This window comes from Lemur catta, chromosome 13 (assembly GCF_020740605.2).
Source record: "Lemur catta isolate mLemCat1 chromosome 13, mLemCat1.pri, whole genome shotgun sequence".
Taxonomy (NCBI): domain Eukaryota; kingdom Metazoa; phylum Chordata; class Mammalia; order Primates; family Lemuridae; genus Lemur; species Lemur catta.
In genome coordinates this window covers 26,869,392-26,885,044 of record NC_059140.1, presented here as the reverse complement: position 1 = coordinate 26,885,044, position 15,653 = coordinate 26,869,392, and the positions used below count along the sequence as shown (strand labels likewise).

The following is a 15,653-nucleotide window of genomic DNA, read 5'->3' as shown; positions in this document are numbered from 1 at the left end:
GAAAATAAACAATTTAAGTTGTTCTTTATAATGTTTTTTGTAAAAAGCTTTGCATATTTGAAGCTTTGAATATGACCAACAGAGGGAGGCTCTCACCTTACGTTTTTACTTTTGTATGTAGTGCCAAGATTACAATGAGAATGGGGACAGTCAGCTAAGTGACAAGCAGTTGTTGAAACAAAAGCTTGATCAGAGTGGGAGAAGTGATATACAGTTAAGAGCAACTAAGAGAGTCATTTTAGGTGAGATGGGAACTTGAAAATTAGTGGGAAGTGAGAGAAGGAACTTAAAGCAGGAGTAGATAAGCATTAGGGAGGAAAACAATTTTTTCTAAGACACTTCAGACTGATTGCAGGGGGGAATGGTAGAGACCACGGAGGAGAATAAGGAGGAAATTGCAGTAAAAGTCAAAGATGAAAAATTGTCAAAATAAGTGTGAGGATTTTTTCAATAGCAAGCTGGTACTAGTATTGAAAGGTGCCACCCAAATCAGCTCACCTCAAGGGAGCTAAGGTGACAGGCTAATGTCCTGGTAACAGATGGTTTTCCATTTCCTTTCAATAAAGTATGAAGTCGAGCTTCCTGATAGCAAGTCAGCAAATATAAGGGCTTTGAAATTTACTTGCATTTATTGGAATCTGCTGCATATGCATGCATCTTTGGATACAAAGATACCTTATAAGTCTATGCCTAGGATATTTTCTTTCATATTTGCAAAAAAATGCAAAGATGATAATAGGAATAAAGATCTTGTGAAGGTGGTATTTTTCAGTTCTTCATCTGCCTTCCTAGCGGAAATGTTCAATAGTGGATAAGGTCTTAGGTCCAACATGGGACGGACGAGGTGAGATAAAATTTGTCATAACTCATAACTCCGAACTGATTTTATTTTCTTAAGCTTCAAGGATGAGGAAACTGAGATTCACAGAAGTTCCATAATTTACCTCTGGCCCTAGTCACATTGAATCATGATTGCAGATTCTGTTTCCCTCTCTTTCTTCCCCTTTATTTCCAAATGTCCTGTGTAGTACCCCAGATAATCTTACTCTTAACATTTCCACCATCAATTTATAGCTTCTTCCCTTGGTTCTTGTTACTAGGAGTTATTGACAAAAAGCATACTTTCCTCCTTTTTTTGTTTTCAAATATTTTAGCACCTTGCTAATATATTTGCACTTCACTACTCCTACTTTTCAGACTCAAGGATTGGAAATTCACTTTGAGCATTTTAACACCTTGGCCTTATACTTCTTTACTTTCCACTGTCAATTATTTGGCAAGCCCTGTTGGTTTTGCTTCTCTTCCATCTGTAATTCATGAACGATGTCATCACTGTAGTTCAGAATTAAAATTTCCTTCCTCAGGACTACTTGAGGAGTCTATTAACAGTTTACCTGTCTTTAATAGTTTTCTCTCTCTAGTCCTACTTTGTGCTGCCTCATGCATTTGCTAAACGTCAGCTCTGGCATTTTACTTTCCAGTCAGCAACCATCAGGGGCTTTTATCTAATAAATAAAACTCCTTAGCCTGGCATTTAAAGTCCTCTAAGATCTGTCTCCAACCTACCCTTCAAGCATAATTTCCTTTTTATTACCCTCATACCCCTTCTTTCCAGGCAAACCAAATTTTTATTCATTTTCTATGTCAGCCTCATGTTTCTTGTACCTACCCTCTCAGGATTTCCTTTCTCCCTTCTTCGTTATACTTTGTTCTGAGATTATGTATCCAGTCAGTCTCCAGGTGCTACTGTCTCTCCCTCCTGTACATCTCTTGTATCTGCTTCTTTGTTTTTATGCTTCTCCACTGACTTTGGTCCCTGACATTTCTCCACTTGGCTAGTGAAGGAGGTCTTTTATTCTCCCTCCCTCCACACTGCTGCCATGATGATTTTTCTCTTGGGAAATATTAAGCTACCATTTCTCTGCCTGGAACCTTTTGCCTATACTCTATTTGCTGTTGCAAGTTCTTAGCTGGATATCCAAGTCCTATCCTGGCATTTTTATGTCTTTCACACACCAGTCTTATCTTTTGCTATAACCCTTTCTTACACTATATTCTTGGTCTGTTTGCACATGTTAAGTTGTTGTACACCTGTTTGCTATTCTACTCCTTTCTGGGATATTTGTCCCTGCATTCTTCCACCTGACGAACTCCTACTTCATCATTTAACCTGCTGTTCAGATATGACCTACTGAAGCATTTCCCTGAGCACCCCAAATAGAGTTAATGTGTCCATTTTCTGTATGAGTATAACAATGTTATGGACTTCCATGTAAGTCTGTGGTTGCTCTTGTCATGCTATATTACAATGGCTATTTTACCTGCATGACTTTCATCTTAACTGTGTGCGTGGGACCACACATTATTCAGATTTGTGTCTATAACATCTAACATAATGGGGTACAACAAATACTTATAATTAGGTTGAATTAAAATAAACCTCAACATATCAAGGCTCAACAGATGCTCAAAGTCTCATCCCAGTGGAGTAGTATTCCTCAGATTAGTCTTTCCTGATGCCCTCACCCATCACCCCTAATTGGGAAGGATCCACCTTGCTCTGACATCCATAACACATTGTCAATCCCACTTTTTTGACAAATGCAACTTGAATTTTGATGATTGGGAGGATTTTTTAAATTCCTTTTCTTCTAAGCTGTAAACTCTGTTAGGGGAGACTTTAGTTACTTCTTTTATCTCTTATAATACTTAACACATATGCTTTGCAAATATTAGAAGCAAAATATATATTGGTACAATAGATGAAAGGATGCATAACTCCTTTAATACTCATTGCATGGAGGATAAAAAAAATAGAACTTTGAGGGAACTTTGGAATAATTTATTCTAATTTCTTCATATTGCATATGAGGAAAAAGTTTAAAGAGCTTCTGTCATATTTTCAAGATGTCAGCACTAAGAAAGGAAAAATTAGGAAAAGAACCAAAGTTTTCTGATTCTGAGGCATTGCTTTTATATATTTTCAATTATATGCTCTTCCTCTTCAAGTATTTAAGTTATCATATAAATCTTTTATGGATGCTTTACATGGTAAATTACCTAATTTTTCAATGATAAGTATGTAAATTATAGAAAAATCTTTGTTAGATAAATATCAAAAAACAATGAATTTTCCATGGAGATATATTATTTTCTTTAAAAGGACTATAATAACACTCTGGAAATCATACCAGATTGAGGATGAAGATATAGAACTATTATAAAGTGAGATCTTTGTATGAAACATAATTGTCATTTCTAAGAAAGGACCTTAAGAAGAAAACTACAAAGATATTTGCTTTTGCCCTTAGAACTCATTTAGAAAAGGATCACATGTTCAGTAGCAATTTATTTCAATTTAAAATCAGTACAAGTATGTGATTAATCGTACATATGACTAATGTAAATCATAAATAATGTTAATTATGGTTAAGTAGTTTTATTCATACAAGCAGGTCAGTTTATTAATGTAGCTCTCTGATTTTGCATATTTTGCACTTATATACTGCAAACTGCATATATGTTATCATGGTTGCCATTTTATACAGATAATTTGATTTCCTGTGTTTGAAAAATGGACAAACATTATATGTATTAAAAGTTAATATTGAGTTCTAAGCAAGAACATGTTGTTTTGGCCCCTATAAAACATTTCATTTTCAGAAAGACTGGAACATGGTTTTTAACTGTCTTTTAATGTTTCCTATTTAAAAGGTAAATAAGATTTGTGGCCGTCCAGTAAGAACACCCACACAGAGCCCCCATTGTTCTTTTGATCAGAACAAAGAGAAGCATGGAATGAAGATGGCTACAAGGAATGGGGAAGAGACACTTGCCAGCAGAAGAAAGTAAGACATTTGTTTTACAACCAGAAAGAGAAAAGAAAGTAAGCCATTAATTTTACAACAGAATAGAATGAATTCAATTAAATAGAACCAAATACAGTATGGAAGAAAAAAAGTAAATGAACATTGATTAAATTTAAAATTCAGTGGCTCTAATTTGGAAGATAAGTATAACTTGTGAGTCCAATAGAACTTTCTGTGGTAATGGAAATTTTCTATAATATGATATGGCAGGCCCTGGGCACCTATGACCATTATGCACTTAAAATGTGGCTAATGTGACTAAGGATCAAATTTTTAATTTTATTTAATTTTAATCTAAATTCCACATATGGCTAGTGGCTAATGTATTGGACAGTGCAAGACAGAGAAAGAATATGTTTAAACGATGTAAGTATTACTGAATATTTAGCATCTGTTAAAAAAAAAGTTGTATAAAGAGAAGTTTCCATAGCGGGCACAGTGGCTCATGCCTATAATTCCAGCACTTTGGGAGGCTGAGGTGGGAGGATTGCTTGAGGCCAGGAGTTCAAGATAAGCCTGAGCAAGATACTGATAACCCATTTAATGAAAACTAAGCTGTGTGTGGTGGCGTGAACCTGCAGTCCTAGCTACATGGGGGGCTGAGCCCACGAATTCAAGGTCGCAGTGAGCTATAGTTGCACCACTACACTCCAGCCTTGGTGACAGAGCAAGACCCCATCTCTAAAAAAGTAAAAGTAAAAAAAGAAATTTCCATACCTTTCATATGGAATGCTAAAATGGCTATCTATTGATTCAAAATGATAAACATTGAGTAGGGCTTGATTCTATAATTCAAATTTATACCCCTATGATCATCATTATTTTATACACTAAATCTAAGCCTTCATTAGTATTCCTTTGCTTGATAATTAGTGCTTGAACTGAAAAACTCTTAAAACTGGAGGAAACTATTATTTTTTTGTGTGTATGTTTAATTGACAAGTATATATCCTGGCAAATACTAGATTCTCAGTCAGTGTTTTTTCAACTGAACTGAAATTCAGAATTTTATATTCACTTATTAATTCAAATAATCATTTCTAATAGGACCTTATGGATTTTTCACATGTGAAGTATTGTACATAACTTTCCTCTTTACAGTCTAAAAACTTTTTCATTCCTTTTTTGGATAGTGCACCAAATTGCCTTATTCTCTCCTCAGAAGGGCTGTAAGTGTGGGACAAAGATCTAGGCTATTGCTGGCTATTTGCTACAGCTAAAAAGAATTAGCACTTTGCACGTAAAGTAGTAGTTCTTTTTTTCGTCTAAAGACCTATAACTATCAGCAGTCATTTCTTGCACTTGAAAAATCATTATATTTTGTCTAGGGTGGTTTTTGTATTAAAACCCAGGTAAGAAAGATCTCGTGTTCTTAAAGGTCATGTGTACTTCACTACCAAAACAAACTAGTTGGAAAACAACCCAACCCTTAAAATTAAGATTTATTCACTTGCAAAACTATGCCAATACAGGAGAAATATTACAAAATGGCTCAGGAACAATGAGGGGCTCATAGGACTGGAAAGTTTTAAAAGTATCTGTTCTGGCTGTGTACAGACCCCTCTGTCACCAATCTTGCAAAATCATTATTTCTATGTCTCTGACCAGCCAGAGACTATTAGCCATTGCCCATGACTATTAGCCACTATTAGCCATTGCCCATGAATCTAGGTAGTTCCATCATAGGCCAATCTCATGCCACACAAAGTGAGCAACCAGAGGGATTGTACTTGAACCTACTTAAACATTTCAAGTTACACTATTCGTTATTGCCACACTTGTTGCCTATATATTGTGCAGTTTATCCATAAACTAGTCCTGAATTTTATTTGTCCCTTATCAACTGATCATTCTCTATGAAGTCATAAATTTCAACTGAAGTAGCTGGAGCAATGTATCAGGAGTTGGTGCTGAGTCTGGGCTACCTTTTTATGCACCTTATTTGTGTTTTCTCTACTTGCTTGAGCCTGATTTCCAATAGTTCACCTCCACTTTATAATATGTTGCTTCTATACAAACTTAAACTTATAGCCTGGTAGATCAGATTTAGTTCATCACAAGCATCTCAGGTTACATAGTCATTTGCTAGTTCATGGTCAAGTTCAAGTGTATAGTTTCTACCAGGGCTCAATTGCAAATCACCCATAAAACCAACCAACCAACCCAACCAAGAAACTTCAGGTACTATTGAATGGGTAAATTGAGTCATCTGGACTGAACTTCAGATCAGCTTGCAAAAGAGCAAGCTACAGAGCCTTTTCTATCTCATACAAAAGCTCTTTTGGGCTACTTTATATATGGGTTACAGCGATACACCCAAGTGTATAATATTATTTTCCCTAATATGCAAAGGGGTCCAAAAAGCATTAAGCTTCTTGGATGTTAGGTTCTCTGAGGTGCAGACATTTGTCTTTTATGTTAGAAAAATATCCTAATAAGATCCAGACCACATTTAGAAACCCTGCTGAGTTGTTAAGCACTTGAAATGTCAATATTTTTCTCCACTAGAGGCATGCACATGTCTACTAAAGCATCTAGGATAATGGGATCAATATTTTATTGTCAGCATTGTGTCCTATAGGATATCTAGACCATCAAGGCTCCTGTCTGTCATAGACTGGGAAAGTTGCCATGAGGTCTAATAGTGAGGGGCTACTGTTGTCTTCACCAGCTGAAAGTAAAATATTTCTGATTGTCTTTACTAATTGGTAAAGAGATAAAATCACTTGCCAAAACATTAGTTGGATAGCGGGAGTCAGGATGTGTTTTGAGTTTCTCTAGTGGTCACCACATACAAAGGAACATATATAACTGAAGTCACCCTCTGACTGTTTATGATAAGCCAACCGTTCTCCAAGTCCGTCTTAGTTTGCACAGACCAGTCAAAGAGGTGAGGAAAATGGTGAGGTGTTAGGAATTACTACCCCTGCATTTTTCCTAATTTCAGGAATTCCTGAGGGATGTGATATTCGTTTGTTTTAGTATTTTTGCTGGGGGAGGTAGTTTTAGGAATTTCAATTTGGTTTTCACTCCATGAGTTGAGGAACCAGTGTGGAGATTGTGCAAGAGGCGAGTGTGTCTAGTTCAACTGTGCATTCAGAATGTGAAATAAATACAAGGTGGGTCTGCTGATTCAATGGCCCAGTAAGATAAAGCCTAAAATTCCTTTTGCATTTGACCTCTATAAGCTTCAGTTTAGACTGGGAAAGCATAATGGTATTCTGAGTGTTTGGGATACAAGTCAACTCAGAGCTAGTGTCTAATAATTCCTGGGAAGCAAAATGACCACAGGGCCCTGTAGGGAATGAGTGGGTGAAGAGTTACACTAATTGTGCTCATGCTGGGTTCTTTCTCAATGGACTCCAAGCCTTACTTCAGTCAAGGTGCTCTGAAGCTGTGAAGTGGGAACTAGGTGAAGAGATTGTGAATTCCTTCTGTGGTAAATAAAGTGATGTTTCTTTTTATATCTTTAATTTCCAAGTATTTTTTCTTGTTCTTTATCTTATTCTTTTTTTTTTTTTGAGACAAGAGTGTCACTTTGTTGCCCTGGCTAGAGTGAGTGCCGTGGCATCAACCTAGCTCACAGCAACCTCAAACTCCTGGGCTTAAGCGATCCTCCTGCCTCAGCCTCCCAAGTAGCTGGGAATACAGGCATGCGCCACCATGCCCGGCTAATTTTTTCTATATATATTTTAGTTGGCCAGCTTATTTCTTTCTATTTTTAGTAGAGACGGGGTCTGGCTCTTGCTCATGCTGGTCTCGAACTCCTGACCTCGAGCGATCCACCCGCCTCAGCCTCCCAGAGTGCTAGGATTACAGGCGTGAGCCACAGCGCCCGGCCTTATTCTTTAAATTCACACTCCAGTGTTGTTTCATGGATGAACTATTTTATCACTCTAACAATATTAAGTATAGTTTTTAAAAATTGTATTACAGTATTTCCTATATTTTTTTCTGTTTTTTCTGAGTTTCCTCCTTTTCTGTGTTAACTAGGTTTCCTACTAGATTCCATTTTAAACTTAATTTATCCATTTGTAGACATTCCTTTTTACGTTCTCTGTATTAATTTATCTCTTTTAGACTTTGAAAATGTTTTCTATCTAAGGTAATAATTCATTTAAATGTAAATAAAAGTTAACTGATGAGTAACTTAGTCTAAGATGACCATTATGTAACAGAAATTCTTAACTTTGATATCCAGAATATCAAATTTTTTCTTGTTTAAAATTTCTTACCAGAATCAATTAAAAAATTTATTCTACTATACTTTTTTTCTACTAACTCTATGGTTTTATTTCTCTCATTGTGTTTACTATATAATGTATCTTTAGATGTGTTATAATTTAAGGTTCCAACTTAAATTTTCCATATCTTAAGCTAGTTTTCCCAATGAACTCTAAAGCAATCAAACCTTTTCATACTGTTTTTTTTTTCCACCCCATGCTCATTCTAAGTTTACAAATATATAACCCCTATATGAAATTGTTCTGGACTATTGTCTGTTAATAAGCCAGTAGTTGCTTCTGCAGTTTTTAATTGTGATTGCTTTTGATTTCAAGGAGTTTGTAAAATCTTGTAAGTCATGTCATTTACTCTTGTTTTTCAAAATTTTCTTAGATGATTTTGAATTTGTTTTCCAAATGTATTTTAAAATATTTTTGTTGGGTTTTGATTGGAGTTATACTGAATACATTTATTTGGAAAAAGATATGAGGATAATGCTATAAGGGGCTACTTTTCTGAACTCTATTTCTCAGCTTGGTCTGTTGGTGGGATTAGGTTTTCTATGGGAGTGATCATACTATGCACTGGTACAGCCATTCTGATGAGAAGCTTGCTACACCTGTTAAAACTCGTGTACCCTATGCACTCTAGTCTACCTTCTTAGGATGTATCCTTGAGAAACTCTTGCTCATATCCAAAGGAGGCATTCTTGAATATTTGTGGTAACTGAGAGTTAGAAGCAAACTCTATGTCCATAGCTAAGAAAATTAGAAAAGTAAAATGTAAGACTTTGAAACATTATGAAGCAGTCAGAAACAATGAACACATCAAATAGCAAAAAGTATCACTCTGTTTAGAGAGAAAAAAGGTTTAATAGAATGAGAACAATAATGCAATAGCATTTATATAAATTAAAAATGTACAAATAAAATCAGTATATTTTTTCAAGGATAGGATATGGCAAAGTATTTATATTAATTATATACGTTAGAATGGGTATTTATAGAAAGACATCTCTATAGAAAGGGATGAAGAAATAAATTAAGATAGCAAAATAAATGAGAGTAGGAGTATTAAGGATAAATTATGATAGTATGGAATGAATTGAGGAGTGTGCTTACTTCAACTTTCTGTCTGAGGAAATATAGGTATGTTTATTGCATACATATAAACACACACAGTTATTTTAAAGTTTAGATGAAAAGTGTTTTTTAAAATCATGTTTTCCCCACTAAAAATTATTTAAAACTTCCCCAGTCAAAATTTCCATGAAAGCTGATGGTATTCAATTTTTTAATATTGTTTTTTTACCATTTCATATGCTCAGCATAAATAATTTTTTATTAGTGTATAGTAGAGATAGTGACTCTCTAGATAGAGATAAAATACAATTGGCCAAGAACACTTGTTGACTCATTTCAATTTCTTATTATAACTCATTAATGAAGACAAAAATAAAGCTTTTGTAAAAAAATCGACCAGCAAAAAATAAATTTGCAAATGATCCATCCAAATGATTAAAAAAAACACTCTCTTGTGTAATTCGTAAAAAGTGAAGTTGGCCAGGTGCAGTGGTTCACAGCTGCACTCCTAGCACTTTGGGAAGCTGAGATGGGGAGGATTGCTTAAGGCCAGGAGTTCGAGACCTGCCTAGGCAACAGTAAGACAATCTCTATAAAAATGTTTTAAAAAAATTAGTTGGGCATGGTAGCAGATGCCTGCAGTCCTAGCTACTCAGGAGGCTCTGGTGGAAAGATTGCTTGAGCGCCAGAGTTCAAGGTTGCAGTGAGCTATGATCATGCCACTGAACTATAATTTGGATGACCCTGACTCTAAAAAAAAAAAAAAAAGTGAAGTTAAAAAAATAAGTTAATATAAATTAATATTTTCTGAGTTAGGTTTTAGAAGTTAATTAGTATGTTATCCATGATAGAGTTAAAAGGCAAAATTATAATAAATTTATTTATAGATCTAATTAGCTTTTATTTGTGATTCATGAATCAGAATTCATTCTCCAAAATAAAATGAGAGCTCCCACTTGGCAATGTCAGGAGAGTGGCTTTTGAAAGGTGGAAACAAGGAAACAGAACAATAGAAAAAAACCTGATTGGTTAACATCAGGTTGTATCAGTTTTTCAAAGGGTTAAAGCAGAGGAAACTTTCTTATTATACCGACTCAGATAGACTGGAGTCTCCTGTTTTCAGGAAAACCTGGTCTGTTTTGGGATCTATTTGCTTCCTTAAAGTTTCAGTTTGATGAAATGGCATTTAGCATGAGTGACTTTATTTTGGTTTGCTCTGGTCTGTTGGGGCCTTATGTAGGAGCTTAGTTCAAAATAATGGCCTCCTGTAATTTTTGTTTAACAATAGTTTTTCTTAGCTATTCTTTTTTTATTTACTTTGGGCAATTCCCGTGAGAATACCTCTAGCAGAAATTATTTTCTATAAATTTAAACCAAGCCAAAACTATTAAAAGAAAGCTGTGAAACAAAATAATTTTGCAGTTTCTATAGTTTAATATAGTTTCTGTGGTAGTTGAAAAAATATTATAGAAATTGTAAAATGCATCAGTGGCTTTGCCAATGTAAATGAAAATAAATGTTATTCCATGTTTACTAAAAATTTAAAATGCATTTTACATGTAAGTAAGGCATAGTCTTTTAAAATCATACTGTCATAGTTTACTTTAGATTTAGTATATTATGAAAGTTTTTTTGTTTAAAATTGTTAGAATTAAAAAATGGCCCCTTCACTTAAAAAAATCATTTCAAGTTTTCATGAGGGAGGAAGAGTTTTATTTATGTAGCCTTACAGTATTCAAACAATTCCTTTGAGGTCATGTTAATATGATAGTAGGGGAGGGGGAAAATTGGTTTTCTCCACCCTTCTACATTCTTTGGCTGGGGTATGAATGAAATTGACATAAGGCAGATTAACAGGAGAAAAGCCGTTTTAATTATGTACATTTGCATGGGAGTCCTACAAAAATATGAGACTCCAAGAAGGGCCAGGTGATTGAAGCTTAGATAGCAGCCTGAACTACAGAAAGGAATAGGGGCTTGGGGTTTCTAGGGAGCGGTAGAGACAAGTAAGCAGAGCCTGAGGGGAGGAAATGTACGAGGAATAAAGGTTGCCTTGTTGTACAGGTAAAAGTCTCTCAGGTGATAAAAGTTGTCTCCTAAAAGTTTTCTTCCTGCTTCAGATATCTTTATTAATGAAAATTTCCTTTATAAATGTAAACTTCTTTTACAAAATGTCAGCTTCTTCTACAAAGAGCTACTTCTCTGTCTTCAGTTTTTCAAAATAACCATCTCAAGGTAACCAATGTGCCAAAGAGTTATATTCTGAGGTGGCATATTCTGGTCTCCTACAGTCAAATTTTGGGGTGGTATGTACTGAGCCCCAGCATTACCATTATTCATTTACAGATAATTTCACTAGCCACCCTTTTTTTATTTTTGGTTGGCCATCAGTATTTATTAAATTATGATTAACCAGTCTTTGTTTTATAATTGAAACCTTTAGTCTGTTTTTATACAGTAATACGATATCCTGAAGGTAGTTGGGCTTAAGGCTGCCATCTTGCTTTGTTTTCTCTTTTCTCCATGTCTTTTTCTGTATTCGTCCTTTCTTGTCTTCTTTTAACAGATATTTATTATATTTTTCCTCTTGTAGCTTTTTTTTTTTGGAGACAAAAATCTCGCTTTGTTGCCCGGGCTAGAGTGAGTGTCGTGGCATCAGCCTAGCTCACAGCAACCTCAAACTCCTGGGCTTAAGCGATCCTACTGCCTCAGCCTCCCGAGTAGCTGGGACTACAGGCATGCACCACCATGCCTGGCTAATTTTTTCTATATATGTATTTTAGTTGGCCAGATAATTTCTTTCTATTTTTAGTAGAAACAGGGTCTTGCTCTTGCTCAGGCTGGTTTTGAACTCCTGAGCTCAAACAATTCACCCGCCTTGGCCTCCCAGAGTGCTAGGATTACAGACCTGAGCCACCACACCCAGCCTTGTAGCTTTTTAGATGTGTATTTCTTTATATTCTCTTAATGGTTATCACAGAGATCACAATATGCAATTTTAATTTTTACTATCTACTTTAAATTATTAATAGAACTTTTACCACTTCATTGAACAATATAAGAGACTTAGAACAGTTTCACTCCATTACTCTCTTTTTATCCTTTGTGTTATTTTGCCAACAGATATCTTACTTTTACCAACATTTTCACAAGACAATTATTGTTGTTCTTATTTTTAGATAGTCAATATTTATTTATAATTGCTGTCATATTTTATTCTTTCTGGTGCTCTTAATGTTCAGTTTTGTGTGTTTATATAGAATTATTTTGCTTTAGTCTTAGAATATCTTTCATGGATTATTACTAGTGATGGATTTTTGCAGCTTTTGTTTGTCTGTATACATCTTCCTTCATTGTTGAGGAATATTTTCACTAGGTCTTGAATTCTACATTTGCCAGATGCCATTTTTAAAACTATAAATGTCTAAGCCATAATTAAGTTCTTGCTATGATACTGTGTGTATGTAGTATGGAAAGTTTAGTGAAACACATTTAACATGAGAAATAACTAGGATAGTGGTTGCACCTGTTGCCTTACTCACACCCCTTTCACCTGTCTGATTTATCTGCTTCCTGGCTGCTATGTTCTGGCTGCTGCTAACTCACAGCTGCCCTATTCTCTGGGGAATTGCCTCCAACAAACAGAAGCCAGCTGTAGTCTTTATCTATTGCTATCTAACACATCATTCCAAAATTTAATCGCTTAAAACAACAATGAGCATTTATTATGCAATTTTCTGTGTGTCAGGAATTTGGGAATTAATTAGCTGTGGGGCTTTGGCTTAGGGTCTTTTAAGAGACTGCTGTCAAGAAGTCAGCTGGGGCTGCGGTCATCTGAAGGCTTAAGTGGGACTGGAGTATCCTCTCCCAAGATAGCTCACTCATGTGGCTGTTGGCAGGAGGCCTCAGTTTCTTGTCATGATGACCTCTCCACAGGGCTGCCTGAGGGTTTTCATAACATTGTGCTGGCTTCCCTCAGGACAAGGAATCCATGAGAGAGCATGGCAGAGCTGTAGTCTTTTATGATCTGGCCTCAGAAGTCAGGCACTGTCATTTCCACAATTTTGCATAGGTTATGCAGGTCAGCTCTCTTCAGCGTAGAAGGGGACTACACGAAGACATTAGGGGAAGATTATTGGAGATCATTTTGGAGAGTGGCTACCACCCATCTCATCCACCTGTGGAAGGGGGTTAGACTCCCACATACCTCAGGCGCTTGCAGTCACAGACTATGACTGACTGACATGGGGGTAGAAGAGGCTTGCCCCTTGCTTCAAGGTGATGGGACCAGATGCGTGCTGAAGTGCATGCTTCAGCACTCCCTGTGGTATCAGGCTGAAGCCGAGACCACATCACCACTTAGCTCCTTCCTGCGCACCCTATCTTGCTTCCCCTATTCCCTCTGCTAAGAGCACTCCCCCAAGGAATCATCTGCATCCAAACTCCTGTCTAAGGCACTGCTTCTAAGGAATCTGACCCAGAGATGTCTAAATTTGAAAAAGTACCTAAAAGTAAATGGAGAATGCATATAAACTAAGGCATGATTATAGTAACCTGTCCTAAATGTTGATAATTCTCTTAATATTCCCACGTTTCTAACCTTTTTTTCTTTTTTTTTTTTTATGGAGAATCCTTCTATTGAATACATTGCCTTTTCCTTGTTATATTTCTAACCTTTGAAGAAGGAAAATTTACTTATTAAACTATGTCCCTGGATAAAGAGTTGTGCTAAGCTCGTTCATGGATTGTGTAAGTTTTCTTTTAGCTTGGGAAGAGGGGAACCAAACCATAAAGTTGGGTACTTTCAATTGTATTTTGGAGATGTAATCTTACTGATTCAATCTACCCTATTTTTTTCAGTTTACATAGCATGCTAATAATGCACTAATTAAAGACTCTGAGTGCTTGATACAGAACAGTCACAGAGGTTTCCAAAGTTGAGAAAGGCAAGGAAGAGCTACTGCCCCTTTAAACTGCCAATAACACATCACTATTTGGCCTTTTTGGGCAGAAACCAAATCAACACAGCTGTAAAGTACATTGCACTCATGTAGCTGTCTAAACCAGCCCTGGCAGAGTGATTTCCCTGTGGCAGTTCCTGCTCTCTGTTTGATTTCTTGAAGTTAGTTGGTAAGAATAAGCTATTAGCAAGCTTAAATCGGTGATAATTAGCTGAACATTATTATTTCAAAGTGGTGTGGCTGTGCCAATTAAGTGGGTAATTAGGAAAACCCCAGGACAATAAATTAAGACAGAGTCTCAACATCAGTGCCCCATCTGTTCTCCAGCAAGCATTCCAATTAGCCAAGCCTCTCATTGAAGCATGTGCGATTGAGGGGATTGGCTCCAAGCATGGGTGTGTATTTGGGTAATAGCGACTGTCTTAGGTGCTTAATAAAAAGAAGATAATTTTAATATCAGAGGAGATTTTGATGTCTAGGTGAGGAAAGGAGAATTTTTAGAAATATTGGAGTTTTAATGTTTAAAACAAAATATAATTTAAATTGTTTTATGGGTCTTTCCTTTTCTCAGTTTTCTCTTCAGAATGTAATTGGAACACTGTTTCATCAGGCATTTCCATTTCATTCTAATGCATTTATTAAATTGTGATTTGAGTGAGAATGTTATCACTTGAAACATTAACAATTTCATTTATTGAGAATGGGAACTAAAGAGGACATTTGAAATTACAGAATTTAAGGAGAGGAATGAGGCAGGGAATGATTCTGATGCCACCGTCAATGGCAACAGACAGGATGTCACTGTTAATGAAAACAAATTAATATCCTATACACCAAAGAAAAATGCAGTGAAGTGGTTAAAATAATAAAATGTAGGAAAAAATTTTAAACCTATATCAAATTCAGAGCACTTAATCTTATTTAGGATTATTGCCAAGGTAGATGGAATAGATTCATATTAAATGGGATCAGTTAGCTTAAAATACATGAGTTATAGTTACATAGTCAAATCCTATCTAACACAGTATAAAATAACAAAACCAACATTAATTAAATTTTAAAATAATATTACACACTGGTTTGAGTGTTAGCTAATATGGTAAACTAGTATTGTGATATGTTGGGCTTGGTAATGAATTGTAAATACAAATACTCAATGGACAAAAATATGCATAGGTCAGAAAAAAAGTCAATTCTGTGAGAAAAAACTTAATATCATTAATATTACAAGAGGACAGCAATTTATAATCTATTTCCTAAACAGAAGTTAGTTCTTTGAGGTGCCATTATTATTTATTACCTGTAAGTTTAATTTACAAAAATAAAGGTCATGTTCCCTTCAATGAGAAAATTTCTGTTTAATTTAAAACAGTGCTTATTAAGTGGTGGTAGTGAGGGCTTCCAGGGCAGGGCAGGCCAAGCCAAGACAAAGGTTTGGATAGGGGGCCAGAGGTGAGACCAGAGTAGGCACTGAGGGAACACAAGCTGCAAGCAGGCCAGAGTCAAGACCTACATGA

General features: G+C 35.7%; 1 protein-coding gene across 1 annotated transcript in view; it reads left to right on the top strand.

Moving 5' to 3' along the window:
* GPC5 (glypican 5) overlaps positions 1-15,653 on the top strand; it is a 1,297,628-nt gene that overhangs the window by 302,132 nt on the left and 979,843 nt on the right. The window contains exon 4 of the mRNA XM_045567085.1: positions 3,715-3,848. Within this exon, the coding sequence (XP_045423041.1) occupies positions 3,715-3,848 (134 nt within the window). The remainder of the gene's footprint in view (positions 1-3,714; positions 3,849-15,653) is intronic.